The sequence below is a fragment of the Palaemon carinicauda genome, chromosome 2, assembly GCF_036898095.1.
Source record: "Palaemon carinicauda isolate YSFRI2023 chromosome 2, ASM3689809v2, whole genome shotgun sequence".
In the NCBI taxonomy this organism is placed as follows: Eukaryota; Metazoa; Arthropoda; class Malacostraca; order Decapoda; family Palaemonidae; genus Palaemon; species Palaemon carinicauda.
Window position 1 is genome coordinate 182,241,463 of NC_090726.1, and position 26,524 is coordinate 182,267,986.

The 26,524-nt window shown below is 47.6% G+C and overlaps 1 protein-coding gene across 1 annotated transcript in view; it reads right to left on the reverse strand.

Annotated features, from left to right (window-relative positions):
- Positions 1 to 25,100, reverse strand: part of Sym (symplekin) — a 147,114-nt gene extending 122,014 nt beyond the window's left edge. Inside the window, exons 1-2 of the mRNA XM_068351892.1 lie at positions 24,945 to 25,100; positions 4,502 to 4,698 (exon numbers count right to left, since the gene is read on the reverse strand). Of these exons, the coding sequence (XP_068207993.1) occupies positions 4,502 to 4,698; positions 24,945 to 24,977 (230 nt within the window). The 5' untranslated portion in view covers positions 24,978 to 25,100. The remainder of the gene's footprint in view (positions 1 to 4,501; positions 4,699 to 24,944) is intronic.
- Between the last annotated feature and the right edge of the window lie 1,424 nt (positions 25,101 to 26,524).

The window sequence follows — 26,524 nt, forward strand, 5'->3', positions numbered from 1 at the left end:
TCGACGAACAGGGCCAACGATGAAAGGGTCCCTGTGAGACTCATCCACTGTCTCACCGAGCAACTGCTCCTCTTCAGCATGCTCAGGATGCAATCTAGGGCTTGGCTTATCCTTGGGGCCGATGGAAAAGCCCGAAAATCCTGACTCCGAATCTCCATTCCCAGGTACACAATGGATTGGGAGGGAATGAGCTGAGACTTTTCTAGATTGACTAACAGACCCAGTTCTTTGATCAAGTCCAAAGTCCAGTTGAGACTCTCCAGACAGCGACGACTCGTGGAGGCTCTCAACAGCCAGTGGTCTAAATAAAGGGAGGCTCTGATGTCCGATAAGTGGAGGAATTTTGCTATATTCCTCATCAGATGCGTAAACACCATAGGAGCTGTGCTTAGGCCAAAACACAGGGCTTGGAATTGGTAGACAACCTTTCCAAAAACGAATCTCAGGAAAGGTTGGGAGTCTGGATGAATAGGAACGTGAAAGTAAGCATCTTTCAGGTCCAACGAGACCATCCAGTCCTCCTGCCTGACCGCTGCTAGGACCGACTTCGTCGTCTCCATCGTGAACGTCTGCTTGGTGACATAAGCATTGAGCGCGCTGACGTCCAGCACCGGTCTCCAACCTCCTGTCTTTTTGGCCACCAGAAAGAGACGGTTGTAGAAGCCCGGGGATTGATGGTCCCGGACTATAACCACTGCCTTCTTCTGTAAAAGGAGCGACACCTCCTGGTGCAACGCTAGCCTCTTGTCCTTTTCTTTGTAGTTGGGAGAGAGGTTGATGGGAGATGTGGTCAGAGGGGGTTTGCGGCAGAATGGTATCCTGTAACCCTCCCTCAGCCAACTGACAGACTGGGAGTCTGCACCTCTCTTTTCCCAGGCTTGCCAGAAGATCTTGAGTCTGGCTCCTACTGCTGTCTGGAGATGAGGAGAGTCAGTTTTTGCCTTTAGAAGTCTTGGAACCTTTCCTAGACTTGCTCCTGGAAGAGTCTGGAAGGGAGCTTCCTCGGCTGGGGGCTCTACCACGAAAGGGCGGAATAAACCTCGTAGCAGGAGTATCAGCTACTGGGGTGCGATAAGTCCTGGGGACTGAGGTAGCAACCTTAGTCTTACGAGCTGATGAGGCCACAAGATCATGGGTGTCCTTTTGTATTAGGGCCGCAGACAAGTCCTTAACAAGCTCTTCAGGAAACAGGAACTTAGAGAGCGGAGCGAAAAGGAGTTGAGACCTTTGACAAGGTGTGATGCTGGAGGAAAGGAAGGAACAAAGCTGCTCCCTTTTCTTAAGCACTCCTGACACAAACATCGAAGCAAGCTCGCCAGATCCATCCCTAATAGCCTTATCCATGCAGGACATTAAGAGCATGGCTGAGTCCTTGTCCGCAGGGGAGGTCTTCTTGCTAAGGGCCCCCAAGCACCAGTCTAGGAAATTGAACATCTCAAAGGCTCTAAATACACCCTTAAGGAAGTGATCAAGATCTGAGAAGGTCCAGCAAACCTTAGAGCGCCTCATTGCTGTTCTACGAGGAGAGTCTACCAAACTTGAGAAGTCAGCCTGGGCAGAGGCAGGTACTCCCAAGCCTGGTTCCTCTCCTGTGGCATACCAAACGCCCGCTTTAGAAGTGAGCTTAGTCGGAGGAAACATAAAGGAAGTCTTTCCTAGTTGCTGCTTAGACTGCAACCACTCTCCTAAAATCCTTAACGCTCTCTTAGATGACCTTGCAAAGACGAGCTTAGTATACGTTGACTTGGCTGGCTGCATGCCCAGCGAAAACTCAGATGGCGGAGAGCGGGGGGTAGCAGAGACAAAATGGTCTGGGTATACCTCTCTGAAAAGAGCCAAGACCTTACGAAAGTCAATAGGAGGCGGAGAAGACTTGGATTCATCCACGTCTGATGAGGGGTCCAGGTGTGCAGCCTCATCATCAGAAACCTCATCACCAGAGTGTAGCGAAGTGAGAGGTAAGGTATGCTGAACAGCAGAATCTGCACGAGCTGGAGCAAAAACGCTTGTGGTTTCCTCCTCAAGTCTCTGTTGAGGGAACACCTGAGGCTCAGGCTGCAAAGGCTGGTCAAATGAAGTAGCAGAAGGTAGGCGCATGGGTGGAGGAGGCTGACTCCTGGCATGAGTGTCTTGCCTCAAGGGTTGCGCTTGCTGTAAGGTGAGCGGATGCGCAGTAGCAAGTTCCTGAGGAACGAGTTGAGGTTCCTGAGGTGTGAGCTGCGAGAGTTGGGGTAGAGGCTGCGCAGAACGCATAACTTGTCTCGCGAGTTGAGGTTCCTGAGGCGCAAGGCTAAGGTGTTGAGGCTCTCGCCTTGAGGAGGGTTGAGGTCGCTGCAGCGAGAGCTGAGGTGTCTGCCTCATGGATGGGAGAGGTTGTTGTACCTCAAGAGAGTGTTGCCTCACTGGTGGAACCGCAAGTGGAAGCGGAGGAAATAAGGTATAAGCTTCCTGTTCCCATTGCTGAGGTTGCCTTAAGGAAGGCGGAGGTAGCTGCACACCACTGGAAACTGGTAACTCAGTACGTGGTAAGGTATCCTGAGGAGCCTCAACATCGTACGCCTGGCAGGCAGGACTGCGGTTAGGCGGAGCGATCGCAGGAGGAGGTGTAACCTTCTCAGCCTGACACTCACGCATCAAGACCGCAAGTTGTGACTGCATGGACTGCAGTAGAGTCAACTTGGGGTCGGCAGCCACTAAGGTCTGCTGAGGCAAAGCCTTAACAGAAGAGATCTGTTGCGGCAGCACCTTACTCCTCTTAGGAGGAGTGCCTTCAACTGATGACTGCGGCGAGTCAGAGCTGATCCAATGACTGCAGCCAGGTTGTAGAGCTCTTGAGGTCTGGACTCTGCGTTTGAGAGGTCTTGAGACCTGAGTCCAACGTTTCCTCCCTGACAATTCTTCAGCAGACGAGTAAAAGACGGGCTCAATCGTCTGCGGGTGGGAGTGACGGTCTCTGGAAGACACGCCCGCAACCACCGAGGATACTTCTGTGCGCCGATCAAGGCCTGCCGAACCCTTTTGCCCTTCGACATTGCTTCTCCCCTGGGCTTGGGAGCTTGCAAGAGGTCCCGGACTGGGAGGACGACTGGCACGCACAGAAGTACCCTCACGCACCACACTGACACTGACACTAGCACTTGGCACTGCACTGACACTAGCACTCGTCACAGCACTGGCACTATTACCACCCACTGCACTCTTGACCTTAAGTTCCTTGACTTCGGCCATAAGAGACTTATGATCACTAACCACCGACTCCACTTTGTCACCTAAAGCCTGAATGGCACTCAAAACAACAGACATATCAGGTTGAGGGCAAATAGTAGGTTCGGGGGTAGCCACTACAGGGGGAGGAAAAGGTAGGGGATCATGAGGTGAGGAAAAAAGTGAAGAGCGAGAAGAACTTCTCCTAACTCTCTCTCTCTCTAATTTGGTTGAATACTTAAGAAATCGGACAAAATCAAGTTCCGAAAGTCCGGCGCATTCCTCACATCGATCTTCCAACTGACAGGGTCTTTCCCTACAGTCAGAACAAGCGGTGTGAGGATCTACCGAGGCCTTCGGAATACGCCTATTACAAGACCTACATCGTCTATGGGGTGGGGCTTGTGAAATGTCAGACATCTTGAATCAAAGAGTTAGCCAAGTGGGGATTCCAAATCAAGCAAAAAGATCGTTAACCATTAATCAGAACTAAATAATAGCTATCTAAGCTAATATAGAAGTCTTCCAGTAAAGCGACAGCCGAAATCTGAGAGAAATACTTCACCAAAAGCCGTGAAAATACTCCAAGATCATAAGCGTATCCCAGAACGTCTTGCCGGAAGCACGACAGAGGAAAAATTGAGGAGGTGTCAACAAGAAGTACTGTAGTACCTGGCCACAGGTGGCGCTGGTGAGTACACCCCCTTCTAGTATTGTGATAGCTGGCGTATCCCTCCCGTAGAATTCTGTCGGGCAACGGAGTTGACAGCTACATGATTATCGGGTAAGTTTAATATTGAAAAAACTAACCTATACCTGTACACAGATGTGTAAATGCGTTTGTTTCTTCATTATGATCAGAGATAAACGTAAACAAAACATTGGTTGCCATTTTTTATCGTGCTTTTTGGCGTGTTTAGGAAACGCATGATATAAAATCGCCTTTAATATTTGTGCTTGTTTTAGTTTAGGGTACTGTGGTACATGCATTAAGTGTTCTGTACATTAAAGGGTAGTTTGTTAACAGTACTACGTACAAGGGAAGGTTTTAAAAGTCTGAATATACATGTTAAATAAATAGGTAAATATGGTGTCACTACTTCGCGGATTTTCACCTATCGCGGTCAGGTCTGGAACCTATCTACCGCGATAAACGAGGGCTCACTACTTATCGAAGACAATGTTACTTATTTATGACAGAATTTCTATATAAAATTTACATGCTTTTCACATGATAGCTAGGTAAGATTCATAAATTACTAACAGCCTAACACCATAAGCACATAGTTTTACTCACCATGCTTCTTCAATGAAACCAACAACAAACTTCCGAACATCCGAATTGCGGTCAGTTTGAAAAGCAGCAACCTCTTCAAAAAAGGAATCAAGAAGCTTTTGATCAAGATGAATAATAAGTTCTTGCACCTTGGCTAAATTTGCAATTTTCTCTTTTTCAGATGTTAAAAAGGTAGCAGTGTTCAACAGCTCTACAACCTGTAACATAAGGTAAAACATTTAAAAACATTAAATTGTTATGAACAGGGTTATAAGATTTAAAAAATTCCCATTTGTTCAGTCCAAGCTGGGATACATTCCTATTAATCTCACTGGAAATCCCTAAGCTTATCCATAATCCCAAATTTTTTTTTAGCAACTTGTATTTTTTCTAAATACAAAACCAAGTCCTTTAACAGGTGTGTCTTCAGAGTAGCTAGACTTCAGCTGTTAATAACTGTACAGTATTGTAATATTCATGGACTGCATGATATTCAAGATCTTGCAGTTTCCTCCAGACAGTATGATATTCTATTATCCTCATAAACCTTGGTTTCTCAAATGAGGCCCTCATTTGAAATCTTTATTACAAATTTCAACCCTGTCACTATGAGAAAGCAGATACCCGCTTCCGTAGCTGTATACAAGATTTGTCACCATCGGATTTACATGCACACTTACTCAATGAAAAACTACATTTCCATGATTATTTGTTTTACTACTGATTACAGAATAAATTTTTCAAAAGTTTGCTTTATTTTCTAATGTATTTCACTCTGAACTGAAAAATTCTTTCTAGTCATTATGAAGTGAATACAGAATTATTTTTCAAAAATTTGTTTTATTTTATTTTACTCTAAATGATAGAAAAGCATTGTGATTCTATGCGTAAAATAACTTTATATTCACTGTGAAGTGATTAGGTGATTGTATAATAATTCTACAATAGATAGCCGTCTAAAGATATAAAGTTTATCACCGGTAATGGACCTTACGTAATATAGAAATGTAAAGAAAACATTAATTTGTTTTCTTTGACACCAGAAGTCTACTAGAATACGTAATATAAATTTAGTTCATTGAACACATACATTTGTTTGTTCTTCTGTTGCCCTACCTTACATGTAACACTATGAACTGAATAATTCTGGTTTTTTGTATTTAGGGGGCTTGGAAATGGGAAATATGCAATTCACTCTTACATGACAAATACTGCATAGAATGTCAATAAATGGAAATAATTGCAGTAGGCTAACTTTTACTAATGAAATAGATGGACGATACTAATATGAAATATATATATAAGACATGAAAATTATATTATTTTGTAGAAATGATAGTTGAGAAAATAATGAATGTAAAAAAAATGACAAATTCAGAGATAATTTGTATTTTTCCTAACCATACAAACCTTAGCTATTTACATAGGGTATTACTTTCGGCGTAGCTGAAATGACAAGCCATTAGATTTTAACGAGGGTTAACTACACCCCCGCTAGTTAGCAGGGGGTAGGGAAGGGGTAGCTTGCTACCCCTCCCCCCCACACACTGGTGAGTTGTCTCACTTCACTTAGAGGTAGGACTTGACTTGGGGGACAGGGCTGGCGGGAAAATATGAGTAAATAGCTAAGGTTTGTATGGTTAGGAAAAATACGAATTATCTCCGAATTTGTCATTTGTTCCGTAAACGAAATACAATCCACGCTATTTACATAGGGTGACTTACCCCTTAGGAAGGGCGGAAAGTCCCCACCCTTAATGGCTTTGGCTTTACCCGGGGACCCGGAATCCGAGTGAGCAGCACTCAAGAAAGGGGGTCCCTGCACCTCACACGTTCATTGCTTGCGACGAATGTGCGGCCTACATAAGCTTGTGTGTGGAGGAAGTTGTGACTCATCCTAGGAAGTTGACCTGGAATTCTTTAGATGGAAATCTAGGCTAGGACGTTCCCAATACCACCTCGTCAGGGTATGGGGCACGCAAACAGTATTACAGCTAATACTAGGAGCACAAGGGAGCATGGTTTACCTGCAGAGATTGAGGTCAGCTATGCAGAGACCAGGATGCTGCTTTCCCCAAGGGAGGGGAGAATGAAGAAAGAAGTAAGGGCCAGACATACTCTTTCAATCACGCAGACTAAAACCGGGTAACAATGCCCCCAACCTTCTGCTACCTGTCCATTAAGGAGCCTGAGGTTAGACCAGCTGTTGTACAGCCACTAGAGGGCCAATAGAGAAGGTATCGAGGTTCCTGTGGGTCACGTCCTGCAGGTAGTGGGGTGTGAAGGTTGTTTGACGATTCCAGACCCCAGCTTGCAAGACCTGCGTCACAGAGAAATTTCTCTTGAAGGCCAGGGACGTAGCGATGCCCCTGACATCGTGCGCTCTAGGGCGACGTGACGGAGGAGGGTCAGGATTCAAGGCGTGCTGAATACCCTTCCGAATCCAGGCCGAGATGGTGTTCTTGGTGACCCTCCTCTTCGTCCTTCCTGTGCTCACGAATAATGCTTGCACATGAGGACGGACTGCAGCTGTTCTTTTCAAGTAGCGCCTCAGACTCCTCACTGGGCAAAGTAACAGATGGTCTGAGTCACTTGTTACAGAACGAAGACTCGTTACCCCGAAGGAGTCGAACCTAGGGTCCGACACCCCAGGGTTCTGAGTCTTGGCAACAAACTCATGGACGAACCTGAACGTTACCTCCCCCCATCCCCTTGAATGGGCGACGTCGTAAGAAAGACCATGAAGTTCACTGACTCGCTTGGCCGAGGCCAAAGCGAGCAGGAAAGCCGTCTTCCAAGACAGGTGGCGATCAGAGGCCTGGCGTAATGGTTCAAACGGAGCTCTCTTCAGAGCCCTGAGGACCTGAACCACGTTCCAAGGAGGTCTTACTTCTGACTGAGGGCAGGTAAGCTCATAGCTGCGTATGAGTAGGGAAAGTTCTAACGAAGAGGAAATGTCCACTCCTTTCAGCCTAAAGGCCAGGCTTAAGGCTGAGCGATAGCCTTTCACCGCCGAGACCGAAAGGCGCATTTCCTCCCGTAAAAACACGAGGAACTCCGCTATTGCTGGAATAGTGGCATCGAGTGGAGAGATACCCCTCCCACGACACCAACCACAGAAGACTTTCCACTTCGCCTGGTAGACTCCGGTAGAGGACTCGCGCAGGTGGCGAGACATCCTGTTCGCAACCTGTTGCGAAAATCTTCTCTCCGTAAGGAGACGCTGGATAGTCTCCAGGCGTGAAGCCGAAGCGAAGCTACGGCTTTGTGGAAGATGTTGCAGTGTGGTTGTCTGAGTAGCTCGTGTTGTGGGGGGGAGTTCTCTCGGAAGCTCCGTCAGGAGCTGCAGAAGGTCCGGGAACCATTCCGCGTGATGCCATAGCAGAGCTATTAGAGTCATGGAGAGATTGACCGATAGTCTGGTCTTGTTGAGCACCCTTCTCATCAGACAGAATGGTGGGAAGGTATAAATGTCGATGTTGTCCCACCTCTGTTGAAAAGCATCTTGCCAGAGAGCCTTGGGGTCCGAGACTGGAGAGCAGTACAGGGACAGCTTGAAATTCAAGGCTGTCGCGAACAGATCTACTGTCGGGGAACCCCACAAAGTCAGGACTTTGTTGGCTATCTGAGGATCCAAAGACTACTCAGTACTCACTATCTGCGTCGCTCTGCTCAGACTGTCGGCGAGCACATTCCTCTTGCCAGGAATGAAGCGAGCCGAAAGTGTTATCGAGTGGATTTCGGACCATCTCAGAATCTCTACTGCAAGATGGGATAGCTGTTAAGAAAAGGTACTTCCATGCTTGTTGATGTAAGCCACTACCGTGGTGTTGTCGCTCATCACCACTACGGAGTGGCCCGCCAGGGTCCGTTGGAACTGTTGAAGAGCCAGGAAAACGGCCTTCATTTCTAGCAGGTTGATGTGGAGGTACTTTTCTGATTCTGACCAGAGGCCTGAGATCCTTTGGGGGGAGGACAAGTAGATCCACTCCCTTTCGAAGGTTCTCGTCGTTCAGCCACCACCGAAGGTCCGTCAGTTCCGTGGATCCTATAGGAACCAGAAAGTCCGGAGAATCGGAGCCTTGATTCCACCGGGACTTTAACCTCCATTGCAGGGATCTTATCCTGAGGCGGCCGTTCAGAACTAGACGTGCCAGGGAGGATAGGTGGCCTAGTAGACGTAACCATGATTGGGCTGGAAGCTCTTCCCACCTGAGGAAAGGTTCTGCGACCCTCCTCAGCCTTGCAATCCTGTCGTCTGATGGAAAGGCTTTGTGGAGATCGGTGTCTAATATAATGCCTAGATATACCAGTCGTTGCGTCGCAAGCAGAGAGGACTTCTCGAGATTTACCATGATCCCCAGATCTTGGCAAATCTCAAGAAGCCTGTCCCGGTGTCGAAGAAGGGTCGACTCCGAGTCTGCCAGGATCAGCCAGTCGTCCAGATAACGGAGGAGACGTATGCCGTTCCTGTGCGCCCAAGACGAAATCAGTGTGAACACTGGTGAACACCTGAGGTGCTGTGGAGAGACCGAAACACAGCACCTTGAACTGGTAGATCTTGCTGTCTAGGCTGAATCTCAAGTACTTCCTGGAAGATGGATGGATTGGGATCTGGAAGTACGCGTCCTTCAGATCCAGTGTGCACATGAAGTCTTGCGGTCTCACTGCAAGTCTGACCGTGTCCGCAGTCTCCATGCTGAACGAAGTTTGCTTGACAAACTTGTTCAGGGCTGAGAGGTCGATGACCGGTCTCCAGCCTCCAGACGCCTTCTTTACAAGAAAGAGTCGACTGAAGAAGCCTGGGGAGCCGTCGTCGACCTCCTGGAGAGCATCCTTCTTGAGCATGGTCTCGACTTCTGCCCGAAGGGCTAACCCCTTTGCCGATCCCATGGCATAGGAGTTCAGCGACACTGGATTCGCTGTCAGAAGGTGGAGATGTCGTGAATGGGACGCGATAACCTTGGCCGTTAACGGAGACCATCTAAGAATCGGCCCCAAGTTGCTGCCACCTGTTCGCGCAACTTTATAGGCATCCCCCCACAGGTGGACACGCAGGGGGATTGCCGATCCTAGCGCTTGCGGCCTCGGCCGCTGCCCCTAGGATTCTTTCCTCCCCTAGAGGACTTGCCGCGCCTTCTGTCCTTGGTTTGACAGGGCTGCGGCTTAGACACCCATGTCTTAGCTGCCGGAGCCTGCTTCGGTGTCTTGCGAGGCTGCTGTTGCTGTTGAGGCGCTGGAGGGTTGTAGGGCCGAGATATAAGGGCCCTCTGGAGGAAAGAATCCTGATTCGATCTCCTCCACCTCTCGGTTGTTCGTTCTATCTCCTTGGGCTCAAGCAGATCTCTCCCAGTGATGGAGGAGTACCTGAGCCTGCAGAAATCCACGGCGGGGACCTTCGGATGGAACCTCTCGGTCACTGTGTCGCGACGCTTGAGGATCGAGTTAGCCCACAGGTTAGTAACCTGGTGAGCGAGGAACTCGATCGAACGCGTGCCCGAGAGGAGGAAGGTCTCCAAGGCCTACCTATTGCTCTCCTTGGAAAGATCCTCAGAGCGCAATAGGATGCCCAGAGATCCCAGCCAAATGTCAAGCCACAAAGTTGCCTGCATGGCACTCTTCGCAACCTTCTCTGGGCTCAGGATCTCCGACGCCGAGAATGTCACCTGCCGAGCGGAGAGCTTCTCGAGAGAAGTTCCCCTGGTCAGCTCTTCCACAGAATGGTGAAGTGGAAGAGCCATACTGAACTCCCCCATGATCTCGAAGTACCTCCTCTGATGTACTCGAGGAGGCGGGAGGAGTTTGTTCCCAGCAGAAGAACGACCGGAGGAGGCGAGCTCGGAGACCTGGGCTTCGACCCTATCCCTGGCCCCCTTCACCCCTTTGGACCAAGGCAAAGCTGCGCTGGTCTTAGGGGGTTTCTGGGTGCCGTAGACTTGGTCTAGCACCGTGTCCTTGCCCTCTAGAGGGGCAGTCTCCGGGTCCATAAACTTGTTGAGTTGCCTCATCAAGCTTAGGACCTGCCAGAAAGCGTGTTCTGACTCGAACTGGTCTCCTCCTTGCGGACTGGCAGCCAAGTCTCCAGTCCCCAAAGGCTCATCTTTGGGAGACACGTGGTCGTTCTCCCGGGGTCTGGTTGGCTTTGGACGGATCCTGGATGACGATATAGGAATCGTCTTGGAGTCCTTGGGCTCCCTCCTAGGAGGAATACAGGACTCCAGCAAAGAGGTCCGGAAGGGAGCTTCCTCGCGAGAAGTTTCTCTCCGAAGAGGAGGGGTTCCTCCCAATGGTGCTGTGGGAGACACCTCTGCCTCACTGGACTCTCCTGAGGACGGAAAAACCTCGTCCACGAGAGAAGGAGAAACTGACCGCGAAGGGGAAGGAGCCTTTCTGACGGACCTCTTGGGAGCCAACTTCTCCCGGGGAGAAGTCACCACGAAGTCCACTCCTCTCCTTCTCTTCAGCGGGGATGAGTCTGCCTTTGGTTTAAGTCCCAAATCAACGAGGGCAGGCTTCACAGCCTGAACCACTGCGTTCATTATGTGACGGAACCAAGGCTGACGGGTAACTGACGCAGTGTCAGTTATCCCTGCTGGAGGGAAGGGGATCTCCTGACCCTTCGGAGTGGACACCACAGGGCCTGCCTGAAAAGAAGAAAAAGAATGATGCATGGACCTCTGCGTAGATCCTTCCTGGTCCTGATCCTGGTAGGTAATCCCACGCTTGCGCGGTGGCGATCCAGAGGCAGATCTGGAAGTCCGCGTCCCTATCAGTTGGCCGCGCTGATGATCCCTGCGAAAATGGGGATTGCGGCGGAGCTCGCGCGAAAGAGCATTCGAGGGATCGAGCGCGGGCGATTTCCGAAGCACGGGCGCGTTTCCGCATGGAGAAGAATGCGAGTGGGCGCATTCGCACGCGGGCGTGATGGTGAGTGGCCGCGTGAGCGAGCTGGCGAGTGGGCGCGCAGGCAAAGAGACGCGTTGGTGTGTTAGCAAGAGAACGCGTTGGCGTGTTGGCGCGTTAGCAAGGGAACGCGTTGGCGTGTTGGCGTGTTGGCGCGTTGGCGTGTTAGCGAGGGAACGCGTTGGCGTGCACGTGAAGGTGCGCGTGGGCGCGTAGGTGAAGGGGTGCGCTGAAAACTAGGCGACCACTGGCGGCGCGTAGGAGAACGACGATGTTCGGGAGAGTAATGTCGCGAGTGACTTGGCGAGCGTTTGCCAGGCGAAAAGCGCTGGCGCGTTAGCGAGTGCTGGCACATTGGCGGGTGCTGGCGCGTTGGCGAGCGATGTCGCGTAGACTCCTGAAAACGCAACGGAGAACGATGGCGCGTACCACGGACAGGCGAACGACTGTGCACAGCCGATTTATCGCGCGGGCGAGTCGGAGATCTGGGGTGATCAACCTGAGGAGGGTGTAGGTACTCAGGAGAGTGTTTGCGCACAGGCGAGTGATCGCGTGGGCGCCCAGGAGATCGTAGGCGCGTAGTAAGGTTACTGTGCACATCCAAAGAGATGTAAAGGAGACGAACGCACAGGCGAACGCTCACGTACAGCTCAAGATGGGCGCACCGGAGAGCGCGTGCGCTGTTGCGCAAGAGCAGAAGGGCGCGCAGAGGCGCGAGGGCGAGGCGACGGGATGGAACCCTTGCCTAAGTCCAGATCTGGCGATCGTGGACGCGGTGGCGATCGTTGGCGCGCTGGGCGTGCATCAGGAACAGGCTGCGTAGTAGCGCGGCTGCGCACAGGAGAACGAGGGCGCTCAGGAGAACGAAGGTGCGCCCTGCGCACATCAGGAACATGAGGGCGCTGCTGATTCACAGGAGACCTGCGAGAAGGAGAGCGCTGGTGAGCAGGTGATAGCTGGCGAGCAGGAGAGCGCTGGCGAGTTAAGTCCGAAGACTGTAACTCTGGAGAGCGCTTGTGCGCTACTGCACGCTAACGCGCGGGTGGGCACGCAGGGGAACCCTGACGTGCTAGGGACTTACCCACACCGTGGGTAGAGTCCCTTTTCCCCGAAGGGATCGGTGCCTGTCGGATGACACGGTGAGAAGGCGCTCAAAGCGCATCTGCAGCCAGGAACGGAGAAGGCAGGTCGGAAGGTCTGGCAGGCGTAGGAGATCGCGAACAATCTGCGGAGAGGTCAAGGGACGATACTGCGACAGTCTGCTTATGACGGGGAGGCTCCTCCTCAGGGAAAGGATACGGAGAGGACGAACCAAAGAGGCGCCTCCTAACTCCCTTATAGGGAGAAGGAAGTCCTCTGCTGCGGAGAGGCCGACGGGCCTTACGGCGAATTCGACCTCGAGGAAGGGCGTCCAAGTCATCAGTCCTCCGAAGAGGAGTCTCTGTCAGCGTGCTCCCCCGAGGGGGAGACCCGACCGCAGGAGAGACCGTGGGACTCCCCTCCCCCCTCGAAGGATGTTCGGAGGGGAGAGGAGAGCCTTCAGCAACGTCTGCAACAGGAGCAGCATCAATGGTTTGACCAGACCCATTGGAAGGCCCTGCCAAGACAGTGTCGACAATATCCGAAGGGAGTACCTCAGGTATTACTGGCGACTGTTTGACCGCAGCCCCCAGCTGGATCAGGTCAAACAGGGCTTCCTTGGAGGGCGAGCCCTTAAGCCCCAAGGAAGCCCAAAGCTGGAACAAATCATCATTAGAGACAGTTTGGTCATATTCATTAAAATCCAAAATATCCTCCTCCGGAGGAGAAGAGGCAGCTGCCACGCTAAGGGAGGCAACGCCCTCTCCCGCACCCCGAGGTCGGGAAACACCACTAGGGCCTGCGCTACCACTCAACGGTCTCTCACGAGAGACCGATCGAGTGGGAGCTTCGGAGGAGGTTCGGGCGGCGGAAGAGGAGTCCTTAAAGCCTTCCTTCTTCAAGGCTACCCCTGAAGGAGAACAGTCTCTCTTGGACTTCTTCTTACGCCGACTGCCGAACTTCTCCAACTGGGAGGCAGACCACTCCCTACACTCACTGCAAGTATTCTCTCTCTCACACCATCGACCTCGGCACTGCGGGCAAAGGGTGTGAGGATTGGTGTCCTCCACTGACATGAAGGTCCCACAAGGGCGGCCAACAAGTCCAGGGCACTTGCGCATAGCGATGATAACGGTCGAGGCCAACTTCCAAACACACAGAACTAAAAAAAGCAAAAAAAACAAATTAAGGCTGTCAATAACGAGGACGAAGACAGAAACGTCTGTACTTCGTCCGAGCCAAAAGTGAAGTGAGACAACTCACCAGTGTGTGGGGAGGAGGGGTACCAAGCTACCCCTTCCCTACCCCCTGCTAACTAGCGGGGGGTAGTTAACCCTCGTTAAAATCTAATGGCTCGTCATTTCAGCTACACCGAAAGTAATGCCCTATGTAAATAGCGTGGTTTGTATTTTGGTTACGGAACAAATAAATCTTGATGTCTGTCATCGTGTTTACAGCTATCAGGTTTAAAAATGTGGTCAGTGATACAATATTGAGGAAATCTCCTAAGATTTGTGAAATACAAGTACAATGATAGGAATCCAGAAATTTATAAAAAAATAAGGGGAAGATTCATATGGATTAAGACAATTTCAATTAATTATTTATAGTGAGGAGATAATTTGGTAAGTTTTCAAGACATAATTTAAGATGGAATTCGACTAAACAAAGATTTCAACAACTTGCATGGTTGGTGTCTTGGGTGGTGTCATGAGTGGGAGTTACAGGGGGAGTGCCCAGGTTGGGGGGAGAGCACCACAGCTACGTCTCACTTTAGAGAATGCTTCCTGTGTGATTTGATCATGTACTGTATGCCAACATAGAAATACCCTAAAATAGCCTTTACATAATCATAAATAAAGACTAGAATCTCAAGTGTCTTAGTTGGTGATAGGATGAGATAATGAGCATAGCTATGTCTCTACGTTGGGGGATGTCGGGTGTTAGAATAATGCCTCATATACAGAATGTCGCCATTGACTAATGAGAGTGGTGCGATTATGCATGGCAATGTAAAAAAAACACACTGAAATAGCTCTTACAAAAGCAGGAATAAAGGCTAGCATCCTAATGTTTTCATTGGTTGGCTGAAGAAAAAAGGAAAAGGAGTTAGAATCAAGGAGGGGAGGAGCTGTATTAGTTAAATAACCATCTAAGTTGACTGAAGCACCAAAAACTTCTTCTGTGTCTTCTTGGGCAGTGCCAGGACAAACCCCGGAGAAAGTTTAGCTCACTCCTTCCCCTTCAGAGGGTACGCCTGCTACTGCACACACACGGCACATACGGATGATTGCAAACAATCATGCCCCCTACAAGAAACACAGAGCAAGTGTGGATCTACAATTGGTTTATTCATAACCAGATTGCAGTGTCCACCCTTCCCCCTGCAAGTATGAACATCTTGCTTAATATCCTTCAGCCCAAGTCAACACCAGCATTCAATCGTTTCAATAGAAAAAGAAAATGGAAACGTGTGGTAAGCCACTGGCAGTACTGTGCATACACACTCTACAGCAGCCGAATCAAAAGCAAAGGTCTCCGGCTGGGAAAGGGGGCAGGTTTCCTCCGGTGCACCCTTCATCAGCTGGATAACTGCTGGCCATGTTTTAATAACCGTCTCAAGAAAGCACTAAATTAATCTTCCTTCTCAAAGGACTCAGGTTTGCATGTTGCATAGGAACAAATACTGTGCTCCTATTAAAGGATGTGGGTTTGTGTGTAGAAACAAATAATTTCATGCAAACAAGGTGTGAATTCAGACTCTTCGCCAATGTCTTATATAAAAAATTACTGTATATCCCAGGCACAGAAGGCTCATATTCATTGTATCAAATTATTATTCTTTTGATGTATTACTGGTATAGTAGTACAGTACTGTACAAACAAGAGCACATATGAACTGATTTATCATGCCTACCCACTTACAAAAGGAGAATCGCCATCAACTTAGACAGGTATATGTGTCTGGCTAAAATCAATAAAATTCTATGATTTTTGGCAATTTTGGGTAGGCTAAGTTAAGAAAGCCAATTTAATATACTTTCTACATAGATTTACCTAATTCCTGAGTACAGTTGAAAGGGGCTGGAGGTCCAGGGACCAAGTAAGAAAATATTCAGAAAGATAAGTTAGGTTAGGTTAAGTTGTATTAGTTTAGATTAAATGTCTGATGATCCCAGCTGTGACAAAATTGCTGTCAGTTTCATGACTTTTGGCCAGGGGCAAACTTTTACGGTGAAGATGACATCATGTGTCAGCCTACTTATGTTGACATTTCGTAGCATAAATGGCAAAGGAATAAAGACAGAAACTGAAAACTACATTAGCGGTTGAATAGATTTTATATATAGCCCTTATGGCCACATAAATGAATGATGCCAAAATGCACCATCGGATCACTAGATGGTTAAGAATGAAATATGTTATTTTTATTAGTAAAATAAATTTTTGAATATACTTACCCGATAATCATGTAGCTGTCAACTCCGTTGCCCGACAGAATTCTATGGAGGGATACGCCAGCTATCACAATACTAGAAGGGGGTGTACTTACCAGCGCCACCTGTGGCCAGGTACTCAAGTACTTCTTGTTGACACCTCCTCAATTATTCCTCGGTCCACTGGTTCTCTATGGGGAGGAAGGGAGGGTCGATTAAATCATGATTATCGGGTAAGTATATTCAAAAATTTATTTTACTAATAAAAATAACATTTTTCAATATTAAACTTACCCGATAATCATGTAGCTGATTCACACCCAGGGGGGTGGGTGAAAACCAGTGTACAAGATTAAAGGATAGCTAAGTATCCCATATTTCATATAACAGTTATCTCAAATAACAATGAAATAATAAGTACCTGGTAAGGAAGTCGAATTGAACCGTTACTCTGCCTCTTTTTTAAGTTCGTCTTCCTTACTGAGCGCAGCGTTCCTCTTGGAGGCTGAATCAACCCAAAGGTGCCAAAGTACATATGGGGTTGCAACCCCTACTAAAGGACCTCTACAAAACCTCTAACCCAGGCGCTTCTCAAGAATGAATAGACCACCCGCCAAATCAAAAGGATGCGGAAGGCTTCTTAGCCTACCGTAACAACCATAAAAACAACAATAAAAGCATTCAAGAGAAAGGTTAAAAAAGGTTATGGGATTAAGGGAATGTAGTGGCTGAGCCCTCACCTACTACTGCACTCGCTGCTACGAATGGTCCCAGGGTGTAGCAGTTCTCGTAAAGAGACTGGACATCTTTAAGATAAAATGATGCAAACACTGACTTGCTCCTCCAATAGGTTGCATCCATTATGCTCTGCAGAGAACGGTTTTTATTAAAGGCCATCGAAGTAGCTACGGCTCTTACTTCGTGGGTCCTTACCTTCAGCAATGCAAGGTCTTCCTCCTTTAAGTGAGAGTGGGCTTCTCTAATCAGAAGCCTTATATAATATGAAACCCCATTCTTGGACATGGGCCTAGAAGGTTTCTTGATGGCACACCATAAGGCTTCTGACTGTCCTCGAAGAGGTTTAGACCTCTTAAGATAAAATTTGAGAGCTCTGACAGGGCAAAGAACTCTCTCTAGTTCGTTACCTACCATGTTGGAGAGGCTAGGTATTTCAAACGATCTAGGCCAAGGACGTGAAGGAAGTTCGTTCTTTGCTAGGAATCCGAGCTGAAAAGAACATGTTGCAGATTCGGTCGTGAAACCAATGTTCTTGCTGAAGGCATGAACCTCACTGACTCTCTTAGCTGTTGCAAGGCAGACGAGAAAAAGAGTCTTGAGGGTAAGGTCCTTGAAGGAAGCTGACTGGAGAGGTTCGAACCTAGGTGACATAAGGAACCTTAAGACTACGTCTAGGTTCCAGCCTGGAGTGGATAGACGACGCTCTTTAGACGTCTCAAAAGACTTAAGAATGTCTTGAAGGTCCTTGTTGGAAGAAAGGTACAAACCTTTGTGGCGGAGAACTGAAGCCAACATACTCCTATACCCTTTAATCGTAGGGGCTGAAAGGGATCTCTCATTCCTAAGATGTAGAAGGAAGTCAGCTATTTGGGTCACAGAGGTATTGGTAGAGGATATTGAATTGGCTCTACACCAGCTTCGGAAGACCTCCCACTTAGACTGGTAGACTCTACGAGTGGAAACCCTTCTCGCTCTGGCAATCGCACTGGCTGCCTCCTTCGAAAAGCCTCTAGCTCTAGCGAATCTTTCGACAGTCTGAAGGCAGTCAGCCGAAGAGCGTGGAGGTTTGGGTGCAACCTGTCTACATGAGGTTGACGTAGAAGGTCCACTCTTAGAGGTAGAGTCCTGGGGATGTCGACTAGCCATTGAAGTACCTCTGTGAACTATTCTCTTGCAGGCCAAAGGGGAGCAACCAGCGTCAGCCGTGTCCCTTCGTGCGAGATGAATTTCTGCAGAACTTTGTTTATTATCTTGAACGGTGGGAATGCGTACAGGTCGAGATGGGACCAGTTCAGTAGAAAAGCATCCACATGAACTGCTGCAGGGTCTGGAACAGGGGAACAGTACAGCGGAAGTCTCTTGGTTATGGAGGTGGCAAACAGATCTATGGTAGGTTGACCCCACAAGGTCCAAAGTCTGTTGCACACACTCTTGTGGAGGGTCCATTCCGTGGGAATGACCTGATTCCTTCTGCTTAGGCGATCTGCTGAGACGTTCATATCGCCCTGAATGAACCTCGTGACCAGAGTGAGGTTTAGACCTCTTGACCAAATGAGGAGGTCCCTTGCGATCTCGTATAGGCTCCTCGAATGGGTCCCTCCTTGCTTGGAGATGTAAGCCAAGGCTGTGGTATTGTCTGAGTTCACCTCCACCACTTTGCCTAGCAGGAGGGACTTGAAGTTCAACAGGGCTAAATGAACTGCTAGTAGCTCCTTGCAGTTGATGTGGAGTAATCCCTGTTCTTCGTTCCACGTTCCCGAGCATTCCCGTCCGTTCAAGGTCGCACCCCAGCCCGAGTCCGATGCATCTGAGAAGAGATGAAGATTGGGGGTCTGAATAGCCAACGATAGACCCTCCCTGAGAAGGAGGTTGTGCTTCCACCACAGGAGAGTGGTCTTCATCTCTTGGGTGATTGGGATAGAGACTGCTTCGAGAGTCGAACCCTTGTCCCAATGAGCTGCAAGATGGAATTGAAGAGGGCGGAGGTGGAGTCTCCCTAGCTCGACGAACAGGGCCAGTGATGAAAGGGTCCCTGTGAGACTCATCCACTGTCTCACCGAGCAACTGCTCCTCTTCAGCATGCTCATGATGCACTCTAGGGCTTGGCTTATCCTGGGGGCCGATGGAAAAGCCCGAAAATCCTGACTCCGAATCTCCATTCCCAGGTACACAATGGATTGGGAGGGAATGAGTTGAGACTTTTCTATGTTGACTAATAGACCCAGTTCTCTGATTAAGTCTAAAGTCCAATTGAGATTCTCCAGACAGCGACGACTCGTGGAGGCTCTCAACAGCCAGTCGTCTAAGTAGAGGGAGGCTCTGATGTCCGATAAGTGTAGGAATTTTGCTATATTCCTCATCAGATGAGTAAAGACCATAGGAGCTGTGCTTAGGCCAAAACACAGGGCTTGGAATTGGTAGACAACCTTTCCGAAAACGAATCTCAGGAAAGGTTGGGAGTCTGGATGAATAGGAACGTGAAAGTAGGCATCTTTCAAGTCCAACGAGACCATCCAGTCCTCCTGCCTGACCGCTGCTAAGACCGACTTCGTCGTCTCCATCGTGAACGTCTGCTTGGTGACATACGCGTTGAGCGCGCTGACGTCCAGCACCGGTCTCCAACCCCCTGTCTTCTTGGCCACAAGAAAGAGACGGTTGTAGAAGCCCGGGGATTGATGGTCCCGGACTATAACCACTGCCTTCTTCTGCACAAGTAGCGACACCTCCTGGTGCAATGCTAGCCTCTTGTCCTCTTCTTTGTAGTTGGGAGAGAGGTTGATGGGCGATGTGGTCAGAGGTGGTTTGAGGCAGAATGGAATCCTGTAACCGTTCCTCAGCCAACTGACAGACTGGGCGTCTGCACCTCTCTTCTCCCAGGCTCGCCAGAAGATCTTGAGTCTGGCTCCTACTGCTGTCTGGAGATGCGGAGAGTCAGTTTTTTCCTTTAGATGTCCTGGAGCCTTTCCTGGACTTGCTCCTGTAAGAGTCTGGACGGGAGCTTCCTCGGCTGGGGGCTCTACCACGAAAGGGCGGTATGAACCTCGTAGCAGGGGTATCAACCACTGGGGAGCGATAAGTCTTGGGGACTGAGGTAGCAACCTTAGACTTACGAGCCGATGAGGCTACAAGATCGTGTGTGTCCTTTTGTATCAGGGCAGCAGACAAGTCCTTAACCAGCTCTTCTGGGAAGAGGAACTTCGAGAGCGGAGCAAAAAGGAGTTGTGACCTTTGGCAAGGTGTAATGCTGGAGGAAAGGAAGGTACACAGCTGTTCCCTTTTCTTCAAAACCCCTGATACAAACATCGACGCAAGCTCACCCGATCCATCCCTAATGGCCTTATCCATGCAGGACATTAATAGCATGGTAGAATCCTTGTCCGCAGGAGAGGTCTTCTTGCTGAGGGCCCCCAGGCACCAGTCAAGAAAGTTGAACATCTCAAATGCTCTAAACAGTCCTTTCAGTAAGTGATCCAGGTCTGAGAAGGTCCAGCAAACCTTAGAACGCCTCATTGCAGTTCTCCGAGGCGAGTCTACCAGACTTGAGAAGTCAGCCTGGGCAGAGGCAGGTACTCCCAAGCCTGGTGCTTCTCCTGTGGCATATCAAACGCTCGCTTTCGAAGTGAGCTTAGTCGGCGGGAACATGAAAGAAGTTTTGCCAAGGTGTTGCTTAGTCTGCAGCCACTCCCCTAAGATCCTTAATGCTCTCTTAGAGGACCTTGCTAGGACTAGCTTAGTATAGGAGGACTTAGCTTGTTGTACGCCCAGCGAAAACTCAGATGGCGGAGAGCGGGGAATAGCAGAGACAAAGTGGTCTGGGTAAACCTCCCTAAGCAGAGCCAAGACCTTACGAAAGTCAATAGACTGTGGAGAAGGCTTGGATTCATCCACGTCTGACGAGGGATCCAGGTGTGCCTCCTCATCATCAGACGCCTCATCACCAGAGTGTAGCGAAGATATTGGACAAGAATGCTGAACAGCAGAGTCAGAACGAGTAGGAACAATATTAGTGGTTTCCTCTTCAAGTAACTGTTGAGGGAGAACCTGAGGCTCAGACTGCAAAGGCTGAATAACAGACAAAGCAGAAGGAAGGCGCATGGGTGGAGGAAGCTGACTCCTAGCATGAGAGGTTGAACCCAAGAGTTGCGCTTGCTGAGCGGTTGGTGGAAGCGGAGTAGCAAGTTCCTGTTCCTGTGGTGTGAGCGGAGCGTGATGAGGTTGAGGCTGCGCAGAACAAGGTAAATGTCTCGCAAGCTGAGGCTCCTGAGGCGCAAGGCCAAGGTGTAGTGGAGCTTGCCTTGTGGATGGTTGAGCTCGCTGCAGCGAGAGCTGAGGAGACTGACTCATGCACGGGAGAGGTTGTTGTACCTCAGCCGAGAGTTGCACCCCTGGTGGAGCAGCAAGGGGAGGCGGAGGAAGAGAGGTATAATCCTCCTGATCCCATAGCAAAGGTTGCCTTAAAGAAGGCGGAGGCTGAACACCACTGGGAACAGCAAACTCAGACTGTGGCTCAACATCGTACGCCTGGCAGGTGGTACTGCGATCAGGCGGAGCAAGCGCAGGCGGAGCGAGCGTAGGCGGAGCGAACGCAGGCGGAGGGAGTGTAGGCGGAGGCGGAGGCGCAACACTCTCAGCCCGACACTCACGCATCAAGTCCGAAAGCTGTGCTTGCATGGACTGTAGTAGAGTCCACTTAGGGTCGGCAGAAACTACAGTAGGCTGAGGTAAAGCCTTAACAGTCGAGCTCTGTTGTGGCAGAACCTTACTCCTCTTGGGCGGAGTGCAGTCGACAGAAGACTGCGGCGAGTCAGAGCTGAGCCAATGACTGCAACCTGGCTGAGCACTCGCGGACTGGACTCTGCGTTTAAGTGGTCTCGAGACCTGAGACCAACGTTTCTTCCCTGACAGATGATCAGCGGACGAGAAAAAGACGGGCTCAATCGTCTGCAGGTGGGAGTGACGGTCTTTGGAAGACACGCCCGCAACCACCGAGGATACTTCTGTGCGCCTAACAAGGCCTGCCGAACCCTTATGCCCTTCGACATTGCTTCTCCCCTGGGCTTGGGAGCTTGCAAGAGGTCCCGGACTGGGAGGACGACTGGCTCGCACAGAAGTATCCTCACGCACCACACTGGCACTGACACTAGCACTTGGCACTGCACTGACACTAGCACTCGTCACAGCACTGGCACTAATTCCACCCACTGCACTCTTGACCTTAAGTTCCTTAACTTCGGCCATCAGAGACTTATGGTCACTTACCACTGACTCTACTTTATCGCCTAAGGCCTGAATAGCACGCAAAACAACAGACATATCAGGCGGAGGGCAAACAGTAGGTTCGGGGGTAGCCACTACAGGGGTAGGAAAAGGTAGGGGATCATGAGGTGAGGAAAACAGTGAAGAGTGAGAAGAACTCCTCCTAACTCTACCTCTCTCTAACTTAGTTGAATATTTTAAAAGACGGACAAATTCCAGTTCCGAAAGTCCGGCGCATTCCTCACATCGATTTTCTAACTGACAGGGTCTGTCCCTACAGTCAGAACAAGCGGTGTGAGGATCTACCGAGGCCTTCGGAATACGCCTATTGCAAGACCTACATCGTCTATGGGAGGGGGCTTGCGAAATGTCAGACATCTTGAATCCAAAGAGTTAGCCAAAGGGGTTTCCAAAATCAAGCAAAAGATCGTTAACCGTATATCAGGACTATATAAAAGCTATCTAGCTAATATAAGAAGGTTTCCAGTAAAGCGACAGCCGAAATCTGAGAGAATACTTCACCAATTAGCCGTGAACAAACTCGAAGATCATAAGCATATCCCAGAACGTCTTGCCGGAAGCACGACAGAGGAATAATTGAGGAGGTGTCAACAAGAAGTACTTGAGTACCTGGCCACAGGTGGCGCTGGTAAGTACACCCCCTTCTAGTATTGTGATAGCTGGCGTATCCCTCCATAGAATTCTGTCGGGCAACGGAGTTGACAGCTACATGATTATCGGGTAAGTTTAATATTGAAAAATGTTTGATGGCCACTAAGTTAGTTGCCATATCTTATAGTAAAGAATAACATTCATTGGTAGTTTTAAATTGCTCACTTATCAGTTTTTATATAACATTTTGCTTTTTCCATCATATTTCCATCCCAACACTTGCATGTTTCAAGTTTTGCTATTTATGTTAGGCATACCACAACAGTACTTCTATCATCTGACCTACAAAGGTTTATATAAATTACACTGTAAGCCATTCCATTAGTTTCTATGCTACTAAGCTAATAATCTAAGTTTCCCACTTTGATCGTCAATTATTGCTGTAACTAGGGGAGAGGTCTAAAGGGTTAACAACTCGCTTTGGATACAATTCAAGGTAAATATATGATGCCTTAATTTCTAGCCAAATACATGAACCATATATTTTTCCTACTGGCTACCTTGTGTTTTATGCCTTTCTGACCATGATTATATAAAGACAATTATGGGGGACCCCAGTGGGAAACCGTGGTTTTTTGGGGTGGGGAAATGTCATAAACGAGTGATTTTTAGCAATATAATAATGGTCAGAAATGCACAAGGTAACAAGTTGGAAAAATATATGGTTTAAAAAATATATTGTTCATGTAAGTGGGTGAAAACAGACCAAAATGTAATTATTTAACACTTTTGAGACCTTAACAAACCCACCTAACCTAATCTAGTAGTTCCCAGGTCACAACCCCTAGCTGGAGGAGGTGGCAAGCCCCCAGACCCCCCTTCCCAGGTCACAACCACTAGCCGGGAGCAAGAGCCCCAGACCTCCCTACCCAAGTCAGAACCCCTAGCCAGGGGCCAATCACCCGGGACCCCCTTCTCAGGCCACAGTCGCTAGCCGGATGCCCCATTCCCAAGTCATAAACTAAAAGTAAATCACAAATAAATCCTTACATTATGATAAAGTAAATCACAATTAAATCCTTACATTGTGAAAAAGTAAATCACAAATCATTTCTTACCTTATGATTGACACAGTCTCTTTTTTTTTTTTTTTTTTTTTGGGGGGGGGCAATCTTTACAGAAGATTTGCAGTAGAAAATATGCTGGTTTTCCTTAAAGATTTAGGCATTGTTTCGCTGTTATTTTTTTAATTTCACATGAGTAACAATAGCTTTACACTGAACGGAGAGCATTTCCATCATATTCTTTTGCCAACATAAATTAAATTACACTTAATTTCAAAATATATTGATATACTTCCTCAAGTTCCCCCTTGGAGACGTCTTTACGTGATGGTGATGGTGGTTAAGTTAAAACTGAAGGGGAACGTGGAAAAAAAATGGTTGTTGTAGAACATCCGGGAACTTATGAAGAAGTACTTGTAAGCTGTTAATTGGTTTAAAAAACCCACCTGACAGATACATCATTGTAAATGCACAGGAAGCTCCCCAAACCAATCGGAACCGAGCATGAGCAATAAGTTCCCTTCAGTGTTTCAGATGTAAACAATGAACTTTAGAGTGAAAACCATACTTCACATTTTAATCGACCGATACATATTATGCCCCAGCCCCTACTAAACATATAGAGAAATTACCAAACTAGCCAGCACTCGTCCGTTTCTTATAGCGAATTCCAGTTTTGTTAGTAGTTAAAGTATCATATATTTACCCAATTCAAAGTTAAATAAATATATTCAAATTCCATAAGCTATTGTACATACAATATTTGACATTCTATTTAATTATAGGGTAAATTTGAAATTCACCTTACATATGCACTGTTCAGTTATATGTTCACTGATTAAGACCACAAGTGTCCTAGATTAGTTTAAGTAGGTGAACTGAAGACAAAGGGCAAAGTGTATCCTCAGTTAAGTCATGAAGAAACATAAATTTTCAATTCTTACTATTGATGACACTCCACTTAATCAACCAGGCAACCGACTCCCTTTGACAGGAGCACAAACAGGGGTATATAAATATCCGTACACAATTCATAAATAGGATTTAGTAAATTTATGTATTTGTGAAAGGTGCATAAATTTATATTTTCCGGAGCCTTTGTATATCAGCGGTCAGTTCCCCATGCGTTGATTAAAAATGGATATCAACTAACCTAACCTACAAGCCATACCCTTACCTACATACCTAACGGGTGGTTCTACCGCCCTTCTGCGACCTCCCTTACACTGCATTATTCAAAATTAGCCATAATAATACATACAGGTGACCGCTATCATACATACATCCCTATTTTCCTAATCCCTGACACAGCCGTAGTTAATCAAATAGTATAACCTAATATGTTTTCCAAAGTGCCTTTGATATTAGCCTTACCCTTTCACGGGTTGTAGGTTCAGCCTCAGTCATGATGTCTATCTCCTGGTTTCAGCAATAAAACAGAATTCATTAATTGGACAGCCAGACAAAACAGAATTCCCGGTCAGAGAAGCTTTCCTAACGCTGCCACAATGTTTGTTGACATGAAGCTAACGACCGGTAACTAAGAGAAAAAACGTCTCCATAAAACGCCTCGTTTTGTTGCCTATTTTGTTAATATCATTAAATGAGACAATATATTATTATTATTATTATTATTATTATTATTATTATTATTATTATTATTATTATTATTATTATTAAGCTACAGCCCTAGTTGGAATAGCAGGATGCTATAAGCACAGGGGCTCCAACTGAGAAAATAGCCCAGTGAGGAAGGGAAACAAGGAAAAATTAAATATTTTAAGAACAGTAACATTAAAATAAATATCTCCTATGTAAATTAAAAAAATTTAACAAAACAAGAGGAAAAGAAATCAGATAGAATGATGTGCCCGAGTGTACCCTCAAGCAAGAGAACTCTAACCCTAGACAGTGGAGGACCATGGTACAGAGACTATGGCACTACCCAAGACTAGCGAACAATGGTTTGATGTTGGAGTGTCCTTCTCCTAGAAGAGCTGCTTACCATAGCTGAAGAGTCTCTTCTACCCTTACCAAGAGGAAAGTAGCCACTGAACAATAACGGTGCAGTAGTTAACCCCTTGGGTGAAGAAGAATTGTTTGGTAATCTCAGTGCTATCAGGTGTATGAGGACAGAGGGGAATATGTGAAGAATTTGCCAGACTATTCGTTGTGTGTAGACAAAGGAAAAATGAACCGTAACCAGAGAGAAGGAGTCAATATAGTACTGTCTGGCCAGTCAAAGGACCCCATAACTCTAGTGGTAGTATCCCAACGGGTGGCTGGTGCCCTGGCCAACCTACTACCTATACTGTAAAGAAGTGAGGCCAAAAATTCTTCAACGTTTTCCATTGCATTATGTTTATATAGCAAATTGCTATCAATCACTCCAGATGAATACCTACCATTTACAAAACTAAAAATCAAAACTATTTTCAGATAGTCTCTAATAGCACTGTGTAATTTGTGTTACATAATACAACTTACTTTTGTTTATATTAAGAGTAATTTTATACAACTACATAGAGAATTTTCTTCAAAATTAATCCATACCCCTTAATTGAGGTTGGTGTCAGAGAAATTCATAATATGTGAGACAACGATCCATTCAGACTTTAGCACCTATAATTATTGGATAATCCCCCACTGCAGGAACGTTCACTTCAGGTACCTCCTACACCTATGAAGAATGAATACATATCACCATTATATTAAACCCCTCTATAAGCTATGCCCCATTATGAATTCTGTAGAGACAAGAGCCCATGTGGGCACAGCCACGGTGATCTAAGAAATAGACGGTGTCATTTAGCCTACTTATATTAACTACTTACTCTCACTCTTCTTGGTTTTTAAGATCCTTCATGTTTTACATATATTTCATGAATCATATCCAACATTTCCCATGTCTTGCTCTCCTCTTCCTCATAACCCTTTAAAAACGTATGTTAGCT